Here is a 19,935-nt window from a genome sequence, read left to right as displayed (position 1 = left end):
ATCTCGTCTTTTTGATAATGGCCATTCTGACAGGAATGAGGTAATACCTCATTGTAGTTCTAATTAGCATTTATCTAATAGCTAGTGATATTGAGCTTCTTTCTGGGTACCTGTTGACCTTTTGTATATCTTCTTTGGAGAAATATCTATTCAGATCCTCTGTCTGTTTTTTCATTGGGTTATTTGTGTTTTTGCTATTGAGTTGTAGAAGTTCTTTACATATTTTGGATATTAACCCCCCTTATCAGATACATGGTTTGCAAACATTTTTTCTCATTCTGTAGGTTGCCTTCTTTTTTTTTTTAATGTTTGTTTATTTTGAGAGAGAGAGAGAGTGAGTGGGAGGAGGGGGAGCAGAGAGAGAGAGAGAGGGGGAGAGAGGGAATCCCAAGCAGCAGAGAATCTGCTCAGCATGGAGACAAGCTGCGGGGCTCCATTTCAAGACTGAGATCATGACCTTAGCTGAAATCGAGTCAGAAGTTTAACTGACTGAGCCTTCCCAGACACCCCTGTGGGTTGTCTTTTTACTTTATTGATGGGTTTCTTTTGTTGTGCAGAAGTTCTTCAGTTGGATATAGTCCCACTGGTTCATTTTTGATCTGTTCTTGTGCTTTAAGGGTCCTGTGCAAAAATTTATTACCAAGACCCGTGTCAAAGAACTTTATTTCTGTGTTTTCTTTCATGGTTTCAGGTCTTATATATTTAGGTTTTTAATCTATGTTGAGTTAACTTTTCTGAGTAGTAAAAGGCAGGGGTCCAGTTTCATTCTTTTACATTTATATATTCCATCACCATTTATTGAACAGACTGTCTTTTCTTTATTGAGTATTCCTGGCTCTCTTATCAAATATTAGTTGATTGTGTATGCTTGGGTTTATTTCTGGGCTCTTGATTCTGTTTTTTTTTTGTCTGTTTTTATGCTGATACCATACTGTTTGGATGAATATAGTTTTATAGGATAGCTAGAAGTCAGGAAGTATGATACTTCTGCTTTGTTCTTCTTTCTCAGGATTTCTTTAGCTATTTGGGGTCTTTTGTAGTTAACACATATTTTAGGAGTGTTTTTTCTACTTCTGTTTAAAAAAACCCGTTAGGTTCTTGGTAGGGGTTGCATTAAATCTGTAGATGGCTGTTGGTAGTATTGACATTTTAACAGTATTTTTCTAATCCATTTATTCATTAATTTATTCATTAATTTGTGTCTTCTTTGATTTCTTAAATCAACATCTTGTAGTTTTCATAGTAGAGATCTTTCACCTTCTTAGTTAAATTTATTTCTAAGTATTACTGTTTTTGATACTGTTGTAAATGGGATTGATTTCTCTATTTTTTTTTTTTTTTTGAAAATTTGTTGTTGGGGTGCCTGGGTGGCTCAGTCAGTTAAGCGGCCGACTTCGGCTCAGGTCATGATCTCGTGGTCTGTGAGTTCGAGCCCCGTATCGGGCTCTGTGCTGACAGCTCAGAGCCTGGAGCCTGTTTTGGATTCTGTGTCTCCCTCTCTCTGGCCCTCCCCCATTCATGCTCTGTCTCTCTCTGACTCAAAAATAAATAAACATTAAAAAAAACAAAAAAAAAAAAAAAGAAAGAAAGAAAATTTGTTGTTAACATATAGAGACACTACTGATTTTTGTATGTTCTGTATCTTGCAACTTTACTGAATTCATTGATCAGATCTAAGTTTTTTGGTTCAGTCTTTAGGGTTTTCTCAATATAAAGTCATGTTACCTGTAAATCCAGACAGTTTGATTTTTTTTCCTTTCCAATTCTGATATCTTTTATTTCTTTTTCTTGCCTGATTTTTCTAGCTAGAACTTGTAGTACTTATGTTGAATAGGATTGATAAGGGTGGGCACCCTTGTCTTGTTTCTGGTCTTAGAGGGAAAGCTTAACTTTACACCGTCTAGTATGATATAACTGTGGGCTTGTTGTATGTGGCCTTTATTATGGTGAGATATGTTAATTCCTGTGCCTAATTTGTTAATAGTCACTTTTTTTAATTTAATTTTTTTAATTTTTTAATTTTATATCCAAGTTAGTTAGCATATAGTACAATAATGATTTCAGGAGTAGATTCCAGTGATTCATTCCCTATTTGTAACACCCATTGCTCATCCCACAAGTGTCCTTCTTAATGACCCTTACCCATTTAGCCCATCTCCCACCCATTATCCCTCCAGTAACCCTCAGTTCTCTGTATTTAAGAATCTCTTATGTTTTGTCCCCCTCCCTGTTCTTATATTCTTTTTGCTTCCCTTCCCTTATGTTCATCTGTTATGTATCTTAAATTCCACATATGGGTGAAGTCATATGATATTTGTCTTTCTCTGACTTACTTCGCTTAGCATAATACCCTCTAGTTCCATCCACATTGTTGCAAATGGCAAGATTTCATTGCTGAGTAATACTCCATTGTATATCTATATATACCACATCTTCTTTATCCATTCTTCTGTCGATGGACATTTGGGCTCTTTCCATACTTTGGCTGTTGTCAATATCGCTGCTATAAACATTGGGGTGCACGTGCCCCTTCAAAACAGCACGCCTATATCCCTTGGATAAATACCTAGTAGTGCAGTTGCTGGGTCTTTGGGTAGTTCTATTTTTAACTTTTTGAGGAACCTGGTCACTTTTTTTTAAGTCCACTAGTAAATTTTCAGTTTTTTTTTTTTAATGTTTATTTATTTTTGAGAGAGAGAGACAAAGCATGAGCGGGCTTGAGGTGAGAAGAGGGAGAGCCAAAGCACAGAGCTGTCAGCACAGAGCCCGACACGGGGTTGGAACTCATGAACCATGAGATCATGACCTGAACCGAAGTCAGATGCTTAACTGAGCCACCAGACACCCCTAAACTTCTTAGGTTTTAACTGCATTTATGTTTGTAGCTATCTTTAATACTTTTTTTTGTTTTTAATGATTATTTTCAAGAGAGAGTGAGTGAACATGAGCAGAAGAAGGACAGAGAGAGGGAGAGGGCCTGAAGCAGGCCCCAGGCTCCACGCTGTCAGCACAGAGCCCAGTGTGGGGCTCAAATCCATGAACTGTGAGATCATGACCTGAGCTGAAGTCAGAGGCTTAACAGCTGAGCCACCCAGGCGCCCATATCTTTAATACTTTTTAAAAACAGGGTGTAATCAGTAGTTACATTGAAATCAAGTCCATACTTTAATGATACAAACGATGCATATTATTGAATTAGTTGGAATTGATGCCAGAAGGTTGACTGTAAAATGAAGACTTGTCGTTAAACACGAAGTGAAGACGAGTCTATTTCTTTCTCTTTTGAAGCTTCACTAAAATAACATTACAGGCATAAAACAAATATAATGCCACAGGACATAGGAATAGGGGAGGTGATAGCAGTCTAATGGTGTAACAAAATGTTGGAAAGTGGAAAGCAGATGGATAATGTGGATTTTCTCTGATAAGCTAATGGCCCTTGACCAGGATGCCTCACTAGCCAAGCTTTTTCCAAAATCCTGGAATGGATCCTAGGAGTGTCTTTACGTATTTCTACATTGTTGTGAAAGATACAAGTAAGATATTGTAATAAATTGTAGTTAATTCATTTTGTTTTTCCACCATAACTTGAGCTTTGTTTCGTGGTGTTGAAGTGACTTCAGGCATTTTGGGATTAGGCTAAGAAAAAGTTGAGTTGGGGACACATTTAGTTTGGGTTTAGTGGCATATATGTGATTTGTAATCATTTCTGTGTGTAGTTTGTGTTAACCATCCTAATATTAACTTGTGATTTAAAAAAAAAAACAAAAACCTTGTGGTTATTCATTCTTTTTCTTTAAAAAAAAATTTTTTTTTTAACATTTACTTGTTTTTGAGAGAGAGATAGAGCATAAGCTGGGGAGGGGCAGACAGAGAGGGAGACACAGAATCTGAAGCAGGCTCTGAGCTGTCAGCACAGACTCTGAAGCGGGGCTCGAACCCATGAACTGTGAGATCATGACCTGAGCTGAAGTCCTACATTGAACCGACTGAGCCACCCAGGTGCTCCTCATTCTTTTTCTTGAAGGGAGCCTCCAAGTTGTAAAAGTTTTATCCTCACAAAAACTTGCATCTGTCCCTGGTAACTGATATAGTAGAATGGAGGACTCTCAAACTTTGGTGGGAGGGGTGTTAAGGGGAGGAAGGTAACAAAGTTGAGACTTGTGGGGAGGCTCAGGGTTGACTTCCCAGTGTGGTGTGGTTCTTTGGGTGATCCTAAAACCGATTGGTTGAATACCTGAGAAGGAGATCCTTTTCCTTAACGCAGGAATAAACTTCTTCTATCCCTCCACATCATAAGACTGGATTTACTTTCGACAGAGGCTAAATAAAAGACACTCTGGATTTGGGCATATCAATACCAGGCATAGTTGAGGGTAGAAATAAGATTCTACAGTAGAAACAGTAAGATTAAGCAAAAATCTGTGTACTGAATGGCTACTCCCTCTCCTTGCCACTTTCTGTGTTCCATTATCAGAGCGCTGATAGGCAGGAGATTTAGGGTGTCTATTCTGGGGTAATTGACCAGTTTAAGAGAAAGAGCTACAAATTCAGGGCTGTATCCCAGTGAAATGACCAGCTGTATTTCGGTGAAACTCACCAGTTGTTCAGCCTTTCTACCAAGTAGAGATCTTAGTCAATTTTTAAGTATCTTGCTCTTTAAAAATAAAAGGACAGGGGCGCCTGGGTGGCTTGGTTGGTTAAGTGTCCGACTTCGGCTCAGGTCATGATCTCACGGTCCGTGAGTTCGAGCCCCGCATCGGGCTCTGTGCTGACAGCTCAGAGCCTGGAGCCTGTTTCAGATTCTGTGTCTCCCTCTCTCTCTGCCCCTCCCCTGTTCATGCTCTGTCTCTCTCTGTCTCAAAAATAAATAAACGTTAAAAAAAAAATTAATTAAAAAATAAAAATAAAAGGGCAGCCAGAGATTGCTACATATATGTTGATAAACATCAATTTTTCAAGAGACTAGTTAATTCAGTGTGCAATTCTGAGGACTTTGACCCTTCTATATGAACCACTGCTTTCAATTCCCTTGGGGCTATGCTTCTTCCTTTAGCTTTTCCTTATTGCTCTGGTGGGGCATTGAATACAGAGAAAGCAGCCACCATAATTTATAATGTCATGACCTTGGATTATTAAATGCCACAGGATTCTCAAAAGAACAAAATATAATGAGTGCCTATGTCTGGACACTGTTAATCGTGGTTTGTTGGTAGTTCTGTAATATGTAGGCAAGGTAAGTGGTGATCAAAAGATCCACCTAGGTTTTCTTTCCGTGGTTTGACCTGTTATTTATGGTTTTTAAAAATGTTCTATTTTAAAATGTGCTTCTCCCTCTCCTTCAGTGATAAATGCTGCTCATTCCTTCTACAATGGAACAACAACTCTACCAATATCAGATGAAGATAGAACTCCACGAAAAAGAATTAGCAAAACGTTAAATATGACTACAAGTCCTGAAGAGAAAAGAAAAATTATTGGAGATACTTTTGTTAAGGTACCTTTTTGATATCCACATTGTATGCTATTTTTGATGTGAATTTTACTGTTTGTTTCCTTGTTATATCAAATAACCAAGTTTACTACCTAATTTTAATTCTTTTTTTGGTTAAGAATTTTAGTGTATGTTGCTATTATACTGATGGGTAGAAACTATTTTATGTTTTAAAAACCATGTTTACTTATGTTGCCAGTCTATTGTTTTAACTATTTAAGAATAGGTATTTTCAATTGATGTTAGACTTCAGTTCTTTGGATATTTCAATGGCTACTTTTCAGGCTTTGAATGTTTGCATACCTTTTTGAATCTCTAAAGCATATGTTCTTAATTTACTTCTGGGAGTTGGTGCAGATTTTATCTCTTGGTCAGGATTGTAAAAGGACTGAGAAATTTTGCTGACAGTATAAAAAAGACTGCTATCTTTTTAAAAGATTTGTCTCCTAAAAGGCCGTTTTACTCCTCTTGGTTATAGATTGCCAATGAAGTGATTGGAGAAATGAACCTGAAACCAGAGGAGGTTTTCCTCGCCCAAGGTACTTTACGGCCTGATTTAATTGAAAGTGCTTCCCTTGTTGCAAGTGGCAAAGCTGAACTCATCAAAACCCATCACAATGACACAGAGCTTATCAGAAAGTTGAGAGAAGAGGTAAAAGCTTGTGAGAACTTTAACATAAAGCCTTTCTCCCTCTCGCTCATCCCTCCCTGAATCATTTTTAATTGTACAGTTCAGTAATGTTAAGTATATTTGCATTGTTATGAGACAGAGCTCCATAACGTTTTCATCTTGTAAAACTGAAACTTTATATACCCACTGAACAACAGCTACCCTCCTTTTCTTCTTCCCAACACCTGGTAATCACCATTCTACTACTTTAGATACTCCATATAAGTGAAATCATATAGTATTTGTCTTTGTGACTGGCTTATTTCATTTAGCTTAGGTCCTCAGGGTTCATCCATATTGTGGCATGTGACAGGATTGCCTTCCTTTTTAAGGCTAAATAATATTTTTTTGTATGTGTACACATTTTGTTCATTTATCTGTCAGTGGACATTTGGGTTGCTTCCACTTTTGCCTATTGTGAATTGTGTTGTTATGAACATGAATTGGCAAATATCTCTTGGGGACCCTGCTGTCAGTATTTTTGGCTGTATACAAGAAAGGCTGGATCATGGTAGCTCTATTTTTTTTAAAGGTGTTATTTTTAAGTAATCTCCATGCCAACACGGGGCTTAAACTTCTAACCCTAAGATCGAGTTGCATGCTCTACTAAGTGAGCCAGCTAGGTGTCCCATTATAGTTCTTTTTTTAATTTTTAAAAGGAACTTCTTAATATTTCCATGGCAATTAAACCATATTCTAGTCCACCAGCAATGCACAAGTGTTGCTGTTTGTCCACACTTTACCAACAATTGTTACTCCCCCCCCCCCCCCTTTTTTTTTTTTTTTTTTTTTGGTAATTCACACTCATTAGGATGGCTATTATCTGTCTTTTTGCATCTTAGTGGATGTGAAGTGGTATCTGTGATTTTGACTTGCATTTCCTTAATAACTAATGATGTTGATCATGCTTTTACATGCTTATTAGCCATTTGTGTATCTTCTTAGGAGAAATATCCAGATCTTCTGCACATTTATAAAAAAGTTTATTGATTTATTTTTATTTTTAAAACTTTTTAAAATTTATTTATTCGTTTTGAGAGAGAGTGACCAGGGAAGGGGCAGAGAGAGAATCCCAAGCTGACAGCACAGAGCCCAGTGTGGTGCTTGACTTATGAACTGTGAGATCATGACCTGAGCTGAAATTAAGAGTTGGATGTTTAACTAATTGAGTCACACAGCCGCCCCAAAAGTTTATTTATTTTTGAGACAGAGAGAAAGAGAGTGCACACACGAACGTGAGTAAGGGAGGGGCAGAGAGAAAATCCCAAGTAGGGCTCCGTCTCACAAACCGTGAGATCATGACCTGAGCTTAAATCAAGAGTCAGATGCTTAACAGGTGCTCCCAGATCTTTTGCACATTTTTAATTGGTTTGTCTTTTTATTATTGAATTGTAAGTGTTCTTTATGTATTCTAATTATAGATCCTTTATCAAGTATGATTAGGTTGTCTTTTCACTTGATAGTATCATTTGGAGAGCTTTAATTTTGAAACACTAGTATGGTATTTTTGTTTTTAATTAAAATTGTTTTTTTTAATGTTTATTTATTCTTGAAAGATAAAGACAGAGTGTGAGCAGGGGAGAGGCAGAGAGAGAGAGGGAGACACAGAATCTGAAGCAGGCTCCAGGCTGTCAGTAGCACAGAGCTTGATGTGGGGTTTGATCTCACAAACCGTGAGATCATGACCTGAGCTGAAGTCGGATGCCTAACCAACTGAGCCACCCAGGCGCCCATTTTTTTTTTTTTTTTTTTAATGTTTGTTTATTTTTGAGAGAGAGACAGAGCGTGAGCAGGGGAGGGGCAGAAAGAGAGGGAGACACAGAATCTGAAGCAGGCCCCAGGCCCTGAGCTGTCAGCACAGCGCCTGATGCGGGGCTCGAACTCAAAAACTATGGGATCATGACCTGAGCCGAAGTTGGATGCTTAACCGACTGAGCCACCCAGAAGCCCCTAGTATGGTATTTTCTAATTGTCTTGTGTTCTAATGAGAACTAGATCAGAGATGGTGGTTAGGACTGCTCTGATTTATTTATATTTGAAAGGTTTATGTTTGAAATGTGTTTCAAAGAGAAATATGAGGGTCAGTAAAATATTTGCCTAATTTCTTATAAACATATGGGAGGAGATATACTTTAAAATACGAAATTTTAAAGAATGGTATTTTAATCTAAGGTAAAAGACAATAGGAGAGGCCAGTAATTTGTCACTCTTTATTTTCCATGTCATTTTGTTACTAATTTGTATTAATTGGCTTTCTGCCTCTGTAGGGAAAAGTAATAGAACCTCTGAAAGATTTTCATAAAGATGAAGTAAGAATTTTAGGCAGAGAACTTGGACTTCCAGAAGAGTTAGTTTCCAGGCATCCATTTCCAGGTAAGGAAAAAAAAAAAAAAAAAAAAAGAATTGCTCGATTTGCCGTTATACCTTCATGTTGAAGAAAAATCAATTCAGACGATTTTGAAATAATTTTTTATCTCACGGAATATGTAACTTTAGAGAAAGGAAAGGGTGGGTAGGGAATAAAATTCTTCTTAGTATCTATTATATATACTTCATTTTCTTACATAATCATTTTCCATTGTATTTGTGTATATATTACACCAGCCCAGTGAGTCTGGCCTATGATGTTGCCATCAGATGAGAAAAACAAGGCATAGAGATATTTTAATAACATTGCCACACAAGAGCTGGGATTTATATGTTATTTCTGCTATACCATGATGTATCCCATGGAAGACCAGGTTAAAATGTGGTTCTCTGAAATCCTAAATCCTATGGTTAAATTGTCTGAATGGATGAATTACTTCTTTGCATAGTGCTGTATGTAACTAATTCGTGAACAACAAAAAAAAAAGTACTTTGTTTAATCATGTGCTGCTGTCATATAGAAAAATAACTAATTAGAGGTGGTATTGGTTTAAATTTAGGACTGAGAGTCTTAAACTGTTTTTGTTATAAGTTCTTGAGCTTGGGTAAGTCTTGTACCTCAGTTTCTGGCTCTTTGTAATAGTTAGTAGGTGATGATTTTCAAGAATGGCCTAATTAAATTAAAAAAACACAGTAAAGGTTAACATTTCTGAAATACTAGTATGTGCCAGGCATTCTGCTAAATAATTTACACAAACTGTCTCATTTGATCCTCACAATAGAAACTACCATTATTCTCTTTTATAGATGAGGAAATTTTAGGGGCAGAGCCCAATTTGCCAAAAGTTAACACAGATTAGGTATGGAGCTGGGATTCTAGCCCCGATGGCTTCACCTCACAGTTTGTACTCTTAAATACCATATTGGTTCCATAAACAATGTTACAGAGTTATAACTCATTCGGTAATTAGTGTTGTTTGTGTCTATAAACTTCAAATCTAGGAATTCAGGATGTTTAATTCCTAACCTGTGTGTTGGCAAAGGATTGTGTATGAATGTAATGGAGGCCAAGTGGTCCTGTGTCCTTGGGCATCATTGCATTAGATTCACTTGACTTTTTTAAATTTAAGTTTATTTTATTTATTTTTGAAAACACACAAGCAAGTGGCAGAAAGAGAGGGAGAGAGAGAATCCCAAACAGGCTCCTTGCTGATAGCACAGAGCCTGATGCGGAATTTGAACCCATGAACTGTGAGATCATGAACTGAGATGAAGAGTTGGGTGCTTAACTAACTGAGCCACCCAGACACCGTATCGATTCACTTGACTTTTAAAAATCTATTTTATATATTGGATTTTTTTTATTATGTTAGATTTCTTTAGTAGAAAATATTGTGCTGCTTTAAAAAAAAATTAGGCATACTACTTACCTTAAATAAGCTGTTGATTCTACAGATGAAGAATGAAACAGGAATTAATGGAACATGGCTAAGGTTTTGTCTATAATCAGGCATCTCAAGGGATGCCTTTTCTGTTCTTACAATATAGAAGCAGAATCCATTTTTCTTAGATCTATGCATACCTTATGTTTTTATCCTTTTTAAGTATTTGATGAAAGAGAAATGCCAGTTCACATTTTTGGAGTTAAACAGTCTGTTGTACTTTTTTTTTTTTTAAACAGCATACTCTTCTTCCTAAAATTAGATTAGTAGTTGAATCTGGGTGGTGAATAATAAGGTGGTTCATTATACGGTACTCTTTACTTTTGTATGTTTAAAAATTCTTTTAATAAGTTTAAAAAAGATTGGCACATATATTGTGATTTAAAAAATTTTCAGTGGAGAATACTGTGGCAATACATGGACTATCAAAAATAGATAAAAATCCTTGATGTAAAGGAGATGTAAAGAGAACTAAAGCGTTCTAAAAAATGATGAGTTGGATGGGAAATTAATAGTCACATTTGAAATTAAACACTTCAAAAAACTTACTGTAGTTATGTCCATTATAATTCAGTAAAGTTGGAAACAATGGTCAATGGATTTTAATTTTTGGAAGGATTTTTATATTAGAAACTGATACTTTTGTATTACATTTTAATATAAATGTAAAATTTATATTAAATACCATTGTTACTATTCTCTTTAGGTCCTGGCTTGGCAATCAGAGTAATATGTGCTGAAGAACCTTATATTTGTAAGGACTTTCCTGAAACCAACAATATTTTGAAAATAGTAGCTGATTTTTCTGCAAGTGTTAAGAAGGTAATAATTTGCACTGAGTTTATATATTGTAGGTGTTTTAAGTAGACACAGCTAATCAGTATAAGGAATTGGATGGATTCTTGCAGTAGTAGTTTCATTTTTTGGAAATTCAGAGTAATTTAACATGTTAAGTGACTCTAAAGAAAATACTCTCTAGAGACTTTCAAATGCAGACTTTTCAGCCATACAACAGATTAGATAGCTTGAATCCTTAAAAATGCTAGATATGAAAGGGTGTTTAAAAATATTCTATATTTAGTATAAGAAAATAAGGAAAAACGTTTTAACTCGAAAGTGAAGATGAGTCTCCCAGTCCTTCTGTAGATTCGATGCCTGAATTCATAATCTGTGTGGTCTGAAAAACTGCAGGCCAAGAATTTCAGTTTAAAGTGAAGCTTGATTGCTCATGCATCCAGGTGTCAGGCTTAGCAGTGTAAATTCTCTTTGCAGTGTCTTCAACCAGCCCTTAAAAGATTTCTGCATATAGAGTTCCAATATATATGAACTTAAAATTTTAAAAATTGCAAAATATGTATAGAAGTGAGGCAGCATGAATGAGAGCTAGTGGAAAAAACTGTCAGAACAAGACTCTCAAACCCTATTCAGATACTGGTGTTCGTAGATAGTGTAAAATATGTAGAATTAAAAGAAGCAAAGAATAATAAGGTATATGATAAATGACTGGGCAGCTTTGAAAAAAAGTAAGTTCTAGGAATGAAAACAACTCAAACTAAAAACAGCTAAAGAAAGAAGTAATGAACTCCAAGGTAGATGCTAAGAGATTGTCCAGAAATTAGAGTATCAAAGAGAAAATATGGATAGAAGAGGTTAAAATAGAATGAGAAGGTCAACTTTAACATATGTCCAAGAGGAGATAATAGACAAAAGTATTAGAATTCTTCCACACTGGTGGAAGACACCATGCCTCAGATTCAGGAAACGTAACACATCTCAATTAGAATAATGGGAAGAAAAATTGATACCAAGTAGGCATATCTAGCAAAATAGCAGTCTGCCAAAGACAAAGCAGCTGCAGAGAAAAGATTGATTGCCCTTCAAAGGAAAGACTTACACTGAAAGTAATGGTAACAGCAAGAAGATTTCAAAGTGCCAAGAGAGAATAATTGTGAATAGTGAACAGATGAGCTGTCTTGTAAGAACTAGGGCAAAATAAAGACATTTTTAGATAAACAGAATTTACTATTAACAATCGTTACTTAAGGAACTAAAGGCAGTGCTGCTCAACCTGAAATAAACACGGGCTGTATAATAAAAATGATCTCTGATTTTTGTTATTTGTTTAAAAACATTATAACAGTATACATGTAAAATAGCATTTAAGCCACAGGGATTGGAATTAAAGCATTCAAAGATGCTTGTATTGTTTGCTAGGAGGACAGAGAGATTGATTCTCTTCTGTTAAGTATCCATGCTAACACTTAAGGGGAACTGCTAAAAGAATAAAAATATGGGAGTTAACTTCAAAACCAGTAGAAGGGGGGGAAAAAAAAGACCAGTAGAAGGGATTAAATGAGGTGGGAGAAAGTTTAGAAAAATGTAAGAAAGGAGAAAGAAACCCAGAAACTGGGACAAAAAGAAACTGCTAAATAAAATGGTAGAATGAAATCCAACCATGTTTTTAACCCACAATTAATTAAAAGGACTAATATCTCTAGTTATGATATAGATTGTCAAACTAGATTGAGAAGTAAAATCTAATTATAGTCTGTTTACTTAGAGATAGAAGGAGTGAAAGTAAAAAAGTGAAGGAGCATATATACCAGGCAAATACACCAAAAAAAGGAAGTGGGTGGAGATACATTAATTTTAGACAAAAGTAACTATGGTAAAGAGTTTTAATATAAGGAAAAGGTTTGAGTCACATGAGGTGTGGCCCTCGCTGATGATGAAGATTAAATCCTCAAAATATATAAGCTGTATTTCTTACCCTGATGCTTAAGATTTTACAGCCCTGGCCCTTAGGAGTGAAATTCTGATATACCACGTAGCACACAAGTCAAAGAGAAATATCAAATAGGATCTATTGCTGTAAACCAGTAAGTGTAGATACATAAGAGAGTAATAGATACCAAAAGAATACCTCATTTCTTGAAACCTTAAGAAATATCTGTTTGGTTTTCTCAGCCACATACACTGTTACAAAGAGTCAAAGCTTGTACATCAGAAGAGGATCAGGAGAAGCTGATGCAAATTACAAGTTTGCATTCATTGAATGCCTTCCTGCTGCCAATTAAAACTGTAGGTGTGCAGGTGAGTTGTGTGGATTCACTGATCTGTGACAGAACTTTCTGCAGTTTGTTCTTTCCATTAATACTGAAATAGGAATGACTTAGGAAAATGAAATACGAAAGTATATATATCAGATTTAGAAATGTAAAAAGGTGATATTTTATAAAATGTAGAGTAAATGAGGTTATAGGAACTAAAAATTAAGGCTGAGATTTTGCATTTTGGAACATCTGCCATCTCTAACCAAAAGTTAAAATTCAAACAGTGATTTGCTATAGAGTTGGCTTACTTGCTTCTGCCTTGAAGGGCAGGTAACAGGAAGTCATGTCGTCTTGTATGCCTCTTGGTGTGGAAATGTACTTTGGCTTTAGAAGTCTTTAAGTGCAAGAAGGCTCCCAGATGAGCATTTACACTATTTAGGTCTTGCTCTCAGCTTGTGTATTCCTTAAACGAATGCTCTCCACCTCTTCAACACGTTCTCTCTTAGCTTTGATCATGTACAGCTAACGTTTTTATATTTATTGTTCTGTCTTTCTAATTGTAAAAGCGTAGAAGGATAATATAGTTTTCACTTTTTTTTAATGATGTATGTATGTATGTATGTATGTATGTATGTATGTGAGAGCGAGCAAGCCAGGGGAGAGGCAGAGAGAGAGGGAGAGAGCAAGAATTCCAAGCAGTCTCCATCCACACTGTTGGCACAGAGCCTGACTTAGGCCAGCTGTCAGCTGTCAGCACAGAGCCCGATGTAGGTCCTGAATTCACAAACCGCGAGATCGTGATCTGAGCTGAAGTCGGACGTGTTTTAACCAGGTGCCCCTACAGATTCATTTTGAAATTTGTTTTGATAATTCAGGCAGCTATTGCCCTACTATTAAAAAAAACCAGAAAAACAGACAAGTTATTTGATTTGTAAAAGTTTTTCCAGTCCAAGTAGATCTCTTACAGAGAATTTTCATCTCTGTATACTAACTCCTGCTAGGCAGGAAGGTGAATTGAATTAGTTCCCTACTCCTGTTTTTAGATAGGTATTATAGATAATGTTAGATGAATAGATGTTTGAGGCAATTTGTTGGGTGAATTCTTTTTTTTTTTTTTTTAACGTTTTATTTATTTTTTGAGACAGGGAGAGACAGAGCATGACCAGGGGAGGGTCAGAGAGAGGGAGACACAGAATCTGAAACAGGCTCCAGGCTCTGAGCTGTCAGCACAGAGCCTGACGCGGGGCTCGAACTCACGGACCGCGAGATCATGACCTGAGCTGAAGTCGGCTGCTTAACCGACTGAGCCACCCAGGGGCCCCAGATGAGTTCTTTTTTAAAAATGAAGCTTATTCCAGTTCCCCTACTTTTTCCATCAAAATAAAGGTTTCTTTTGTTGTTTGATATCTTTATTTTAGTCTTTTATGCTTTTGAAGGTGAGACCCTTGGAAAACTAGATAAAAATCATAATTCATGGTTAGTACAGCAATGAAGTTTATTTTCTAAATACCAAAATGAACCATACTTGTAAAAAAACAAAAAAGGTCAAAATGCAGTACATTAGTAATTTTCCCTCCTCCTGTTCTCTAGTTGCATCTCCCTGTATGCATCCTTACAGAAACATTTATTTATGTATTTATGTATGTATGTATTTATTTTTTATAATTTAACAACTTTTAAATTATAAAAAAAAAATAAATACAAATCAAAACCACAATGAGATACCACCTTACACCTGTCAGAATGGCTGACATTTATTTTTATTATTTGTATTTATTTTTTATTTTTTAAAATTTACACCCAAATTAGTATATAGTGAAGCAGTGATTTCAGGAGTAGATTCCTTAGTGCCCCTTACCCATTTAGCCCATCCCCCCTCCCACAACCCCTCCAGCAACCCTCAGTTTGTTCTCCATATTTATGAGTCTCTTTTGTTTTGTCCCCCTCCCTGTTTTTATATTATTTTTGTTTCCCTTCCCTTATGTTCATCTGTTTTGTCTCTTAACAGTTCTCATATGAGTGAAGTCATATGATTTTTGTCTTTCTCTAACTTCACTTAGCATAAATTACTCCAGTTCCATCCACGTAGTTGCAAATGGCAAGATTTCATTCTTTTTGATTGCCAAGTAACACTCCATTGTGTATATATATACCACATCTTCTTTTTCCATTCATCCATCGAGGGACATTTGGGCTCTTTCCATACTTTGGCTGTTGTTCATAGTGCTGCTATAAACATGGGGGTGCATGTGTTCCTTTGAAACAGCACACCTGTATCCCCTGGATAAATACCTAGTAGTGCAATTGCTGGGTCGTAGGATAGTTCTATTTTTAGGTTTTTGAGAAACTTCCATACTGTTTTCCAGAGTGGCTGCACCAGCTTGCATTCCCACCAGCAGTGCAAAAGTGTTCCCCTTTCTCTGCAACCTCACCAATATCTGTTGTTTCCTGAGTTGTCAATTTCAGCCATTCTGACAGGTGTAAGGTGGTATCTCATTGTGGTTTTGATTTGTATTTTCCTGATGATACGTGATATTGAGCGTTTTTTCATGTGTCGGTTGGCTATCTGGATGTCTTCTTTGGAGAAGTGTCTATTCATGTCTTTCGCCCATTTCTTCACTGGATTGTTTTTTTGAGTGTTGAGTTTGATAAGTTCTTTGTAGATTTCGGATACTAACCCTTTATCTGATATGTCGTTTGCAAATATCTTCTCCCATTCTGTCGGTTGGTTGCCTTTTAGTTTTTCTGATTGTTTCCTTCGCTGTGCAGAAGCTTTTTATTTTGATGAGGTCTCAGTAGTTCATTTTTGCTTTTGTTTCCCTTGCCTCCGGAGACGTGTTGAGTAAGAAATTGCTGTGGGCAAGACAAAGAGGCTTTTGCCTGCTTTCTCCTTGAGGATTTTGATGGCTTCCTGTCTTACATTGAGGTCTTTCATCCATTTTGAGTTTCTCTTTGTGTCTGGTGTAAGAAAGTGGTCCAGGTTCATTCTTCTGCATGTCGCTGTCCAGTTTTCCCAGCACCACTTGCTGAAGAGACTGTCTTTATTCCATTGGATATTCTTTCCTGCTTTGTCAAAGATTAGTTGCCCATACGTTTGTGGGTCTATTTCTGGGTTCTCTATTCTGTTCCATTGATCTGAGTGTCTGTTCTTGTGCCAGTACCATACTGTCTTGATGATTACAGCTTTGTAGTATAGCTTGAAGTCTGGGATTGTGATGCCTCCTGCTTTGGTTTTCTTTTTCAAGATTGCTTTGGCTTTCTTTTTCAAGATTGCTTTGGCTATTCGGGGTCTTTTCTGGTTCCATACAAATTTCAGGATTATTTGTTCTAGCTCTGTGAAGAATGCTGGTGTTACTTTGATAGGAATTGCATTGAATATGTAGATTGCTTTGGGTAGTATCGACATTTTAACAATATTTGTCTTCCTATCCAGGAGCATGGAATCTTTTTCCATTTCTTTGTGTCTTCTTCAATTTCTTTCATAAGCTTTCTGTAGTTTTCAGTGTATAGATTTTTTACCTCTTTGGTTAGATTTATCCTTAGGTATTTTATAGTTTTTGGTGCAATTGTAAATGGGATAGATTCCATGATTTCTCTTTCTGTCGCTTCATTGTTGGTGTATAGGAATGCAGCCGATTTCTGTGTGTTGATTTTGTATCCTGCAACTTTGCTGAATTCATGAATCAGTTCTAGCAGTTTTTTGGTGGCATCTTTCAGGTTTTCCATATAGAGCGTCATGTCATCTGTGAAGAGTGAAAGTTTGACCTCCTCCTGGCCAATCTGGATGGCTTTTATTTCTTCGTGTTGTCTGGTTGCAGAGGCTAAGACTTCCAATCCTATGTTGAATAACAGTGGCGAGAGTGGACATCCCTGTCTTGTTCCTGACCTTAGGGGGAAAGCTCTCAGTTTTTCCCCATTGAGGATGATATTAGTGTTGGGTTGCTCGTATATGGCTTTTATGATCTCAAGGTATGCTCCTTCTAGCCCTACTTTCTTGAGGGTTTTTATCAAGAAAGGATGCTGTATTTTGTCAAATGCTTTCTCTGTATCTATTGAGAGGATCATATGGTTCTTGTCCTTTCTTTTAGTGATGTGATGAATCACGTTAATTGTTTTGTGTATATTGAACCAGCCCTGCTTCCCAGGTATAAATCCCACTCGGTCGTGGTGAATAAGTTTTTTAGTGTATTGTTGGATCCAGTTGGCTAATACCTTGTTGAGGATTTTTGCATCCATGTTCATCAGGGAAATTGGTCTTTCATTCTCCTTTTTAGTGGGGTCTCTGTCTGGTTTTGGAATCAGGGTAATGCTGGCTTCATAGAAAGAGTTTGGAAGTTTTCCTTCCATTTCTATTTTTGGAACAGCTTCAAGAGAGTAGGTGTTAACTCTTCCTTAAATGTTGGGTAGAATTCCCCTGGAAAGCCATCAGGCCCTGGTCTCTTGTTTTTTGGCAGATTTTTTTTTACTAATTCGATTTCCTTACGGTTATGGGTCTGTTCAAATATTCTATTTCTTCCTGCTTCAGTTTTGATAGTGTATATGTTTCTAAGAATTTGTCCATTTCTTCCAGATTGCCCATTTTATTGGCATATAATTGCTCCTAATATTCTTTTATTATTTTTATTTCTGTTGTGTTGGTTGTGATCTCTCCTCTTTCATTCTTGATTTTACTTATTTGGGTCCTTTCCTTTTTCTTCTTGATCAAACTGACTAGTTGTTTATCAATTTTGTTAATTCTTTCAGAGAACCAGCTTCTGGTTTTATTGATCTGTTCTGTTTTTTTGGTTTCGATAGCATTAATGTCTGCTCTAATCTTTATTATTTCCTGTCTTCTTCTGGTTTGAGGTTTTATTTGCTGTTCTTTTTCCAGCTCCTTAAGGCATCAGGTTAGGTTGTGTATTTGAGATCTTTCTTCCTTCTTTAGGAAGCCTTTGCTGCATCCCAGAGGTTTTGGGTTGTGGTGCTATCATTTTCATTGACTTCCATTTACTTTTTAATTTCTTCTTTAACTGCTTGGTTAGCCCATTCATTCTATAGTAGGATTTTCTTCAGTCTCCAAGTATTTGTTACCTTTCCAAATTTTTTCTTGTGGTTGATTTCGAGTTTCATAGCATTGTGGTCTGAAAATATGCACGGTATGATCCTGATCTTTTTGTACTTACTTAGCGCTGACTTGTGTCTCAGTATATGGTCTATTCTGGAGAATGTTCCACATGCACTGGAGAAGAATGTATATTCTGCTGCTTTAGGATGAAATGTTCTGAATAGATCTGTTAAGTCCATCTGGTCCAGTGTGTCATTCAAAGCCATTGTTTCCTTGTTGATTTTTTTGATTAGATGTTCTGTCCATTGCTGTGAGTGGGGTGTTGAAGTCTCCCAGTATTATGGTATTACTATTGATGAGTTTCTTTATGTTTGTGATTAATTGATTTGTACATTTGGGTGTCCCACATTTGGTGCATTAGTGTTTACAGTTGTTAGGTCTTCTTGGTGGATAGACCCCTTGATTATGATATAATGCCCTTCTGCATCTCTTGATACAGTCTTTATTTTCAAGTCTAGATTGTCTGATATAAGTATGGCTACTCCGGCTTTCTTTTGTTGACCATTAGCATGATAGATGGTTCTCCATCCCCTTGTTTTCAATCTGTAGGTGTCTTTAGGTGTAAAGTGGGTCTCTTGTAAACAGCATATAGATGGGTCTTGTTTTCTTATCCATTCTGTTACCCTATGTCTTTTGATTGGAGCATTGAGTCCATTGACATTTAGAGTGAGTACTGAAAGATATGAATTTATTGCCATTATGATGCTTGTAGAGTTCGAGTTTCTGGTGGTGGTGCCTCCTTTCTAATCTTTTGTTGCTTTTGGTATTTATTTATTTATATATATATATTTTCATCTTTTCTCCCCTCAGAGAGTTCCCCTTTTACTTTTACTTTAAAAAGAAAGTAAAAGGGAATTATAGGTGCACATTGTTTGTCACCTTTCTCCCTTTAACTTGACATCATGGGCTTCTTATTACATGCCATTACAAGTAGATTATTATTTTTTCTAAAAATTTTAGAAATGTTTATTTTTGAGAGAGTGGGAGCAGGGAAGGTGCAGAGAGGGGGCTGGGGGGGACAGAGGATCCAAAGCGGTCTCTGCACTGACAGTAGAGAGTCCAATGTGGGGCTCAAACTCATGAACTGTGAGATCATGACCTGAGCCAAAGTTGGACACTCAACTGACTGAGCCATCCAGGTGCCCCAAGTAGATTATTATTCTTAACTGTTACCTTGTATTCCATGTATGGTCATACCATAATTTAATCATTCCCTTACCAGTGGACATTTAAACTGTTTCACTTTTTCATTACTATAGGTATTTCACCAAATATTAATCATAATTTTTAAGCAGTTATTTGTGCTTCTATAATATCATGTCTTGTATTAAAGAGCATGTACATTTTGAACTTTGGTAGATACTATCAAATTAGCGTTCATGTAGTCAATTCTCATATCTCAGTATACTGGCTAGTAGGTAGTTAGCTAATGAATCTTTTTAAATTGTTTATTTTAGTTTAAAATTTTTTAAGTTTTTGTTTATTTATTTATTTTTTTTAGTAATATCTACACCCAACATGGGGCTCAGACTCACAACTCTGAGATCAAAAGTTGCACACTCTTCTGACTGAGCCAGCCAGGCACCCCTTAATTTAAAAAAAAAAAATTTTTTTTAAGTTTATTTATTTTGAAAGAGAAAGAGAGTGTGAACAAGCGAGTAGGGGAGGGGCAGAGGAAGAGAGAGAATCCCAAGCAGGCTCCTCTGCACTGACAACATGGAGCCTGATGTGGGGCTCAAACCCATGAACCGTGAGATCATTATCTGAGCTCAAACCAAGAGTCAGATGCTCAACCGAGTGGCTCA

General features: G+C 36.5%; 1 protein-coding gene across 3 annotated transcripts in view; it reads left to right on the top strand.

Annotated features, from left to right (window-relative positions):
• GMPS (guanosine monophosphate synthase) overlaps window positions 1–19,935 on the top strand; it is a 78,314-nt gene that overhangs the window by 47,521 nt on the left and 10,858 nt on the right. For all 3 annotated transcript variants that reach the window (XM_078432221.2, XM_060639042.3, XM_060639043.3), the window contains exons 8-12: window positions 5,346–5,497; window positions 5,973–6,146; window positions 8,432–8,537; window positions 10,680–10,795; window positions 12,941–13,066. In XM_078432221.2, coding sequence (XP_078288347.1) covers window positions 5,346–5,497; window positions 5,973–6,146; window positions 8,432–8,537; window positions 10,680–10,795; window positions 12,941–13,066 — 674 coding nt within the window. The remainder of the gene's footprint in view (window positions 1–5,345; window positions 5,498–5,972; window positions 6,147–8,431; window positions 8,538–10,679; window positions 10,796–12,940; window positions 13,067–19,935) is intronic.

This window comes from Panthera onca, chromosome C2, assembly GCF_046562875.1.
Source record: "Panthera onca isolate mPanOnc1 chromosome C2, mPanOnc1 haplotype 2, whole genome shotgun sequence".
Taxonomy (NCBI): domain Eukaryota; kingdom Metazoa; phylum Chordata; class Mammalia; order Carnivora; family Felidae; genus Panthera; species Panthera onca.
The sequence above is the reverse complement of the archived record's forward strand: the minus strand, read 5'-3'. Positions and strand labels throughout refer to the sequence as shown.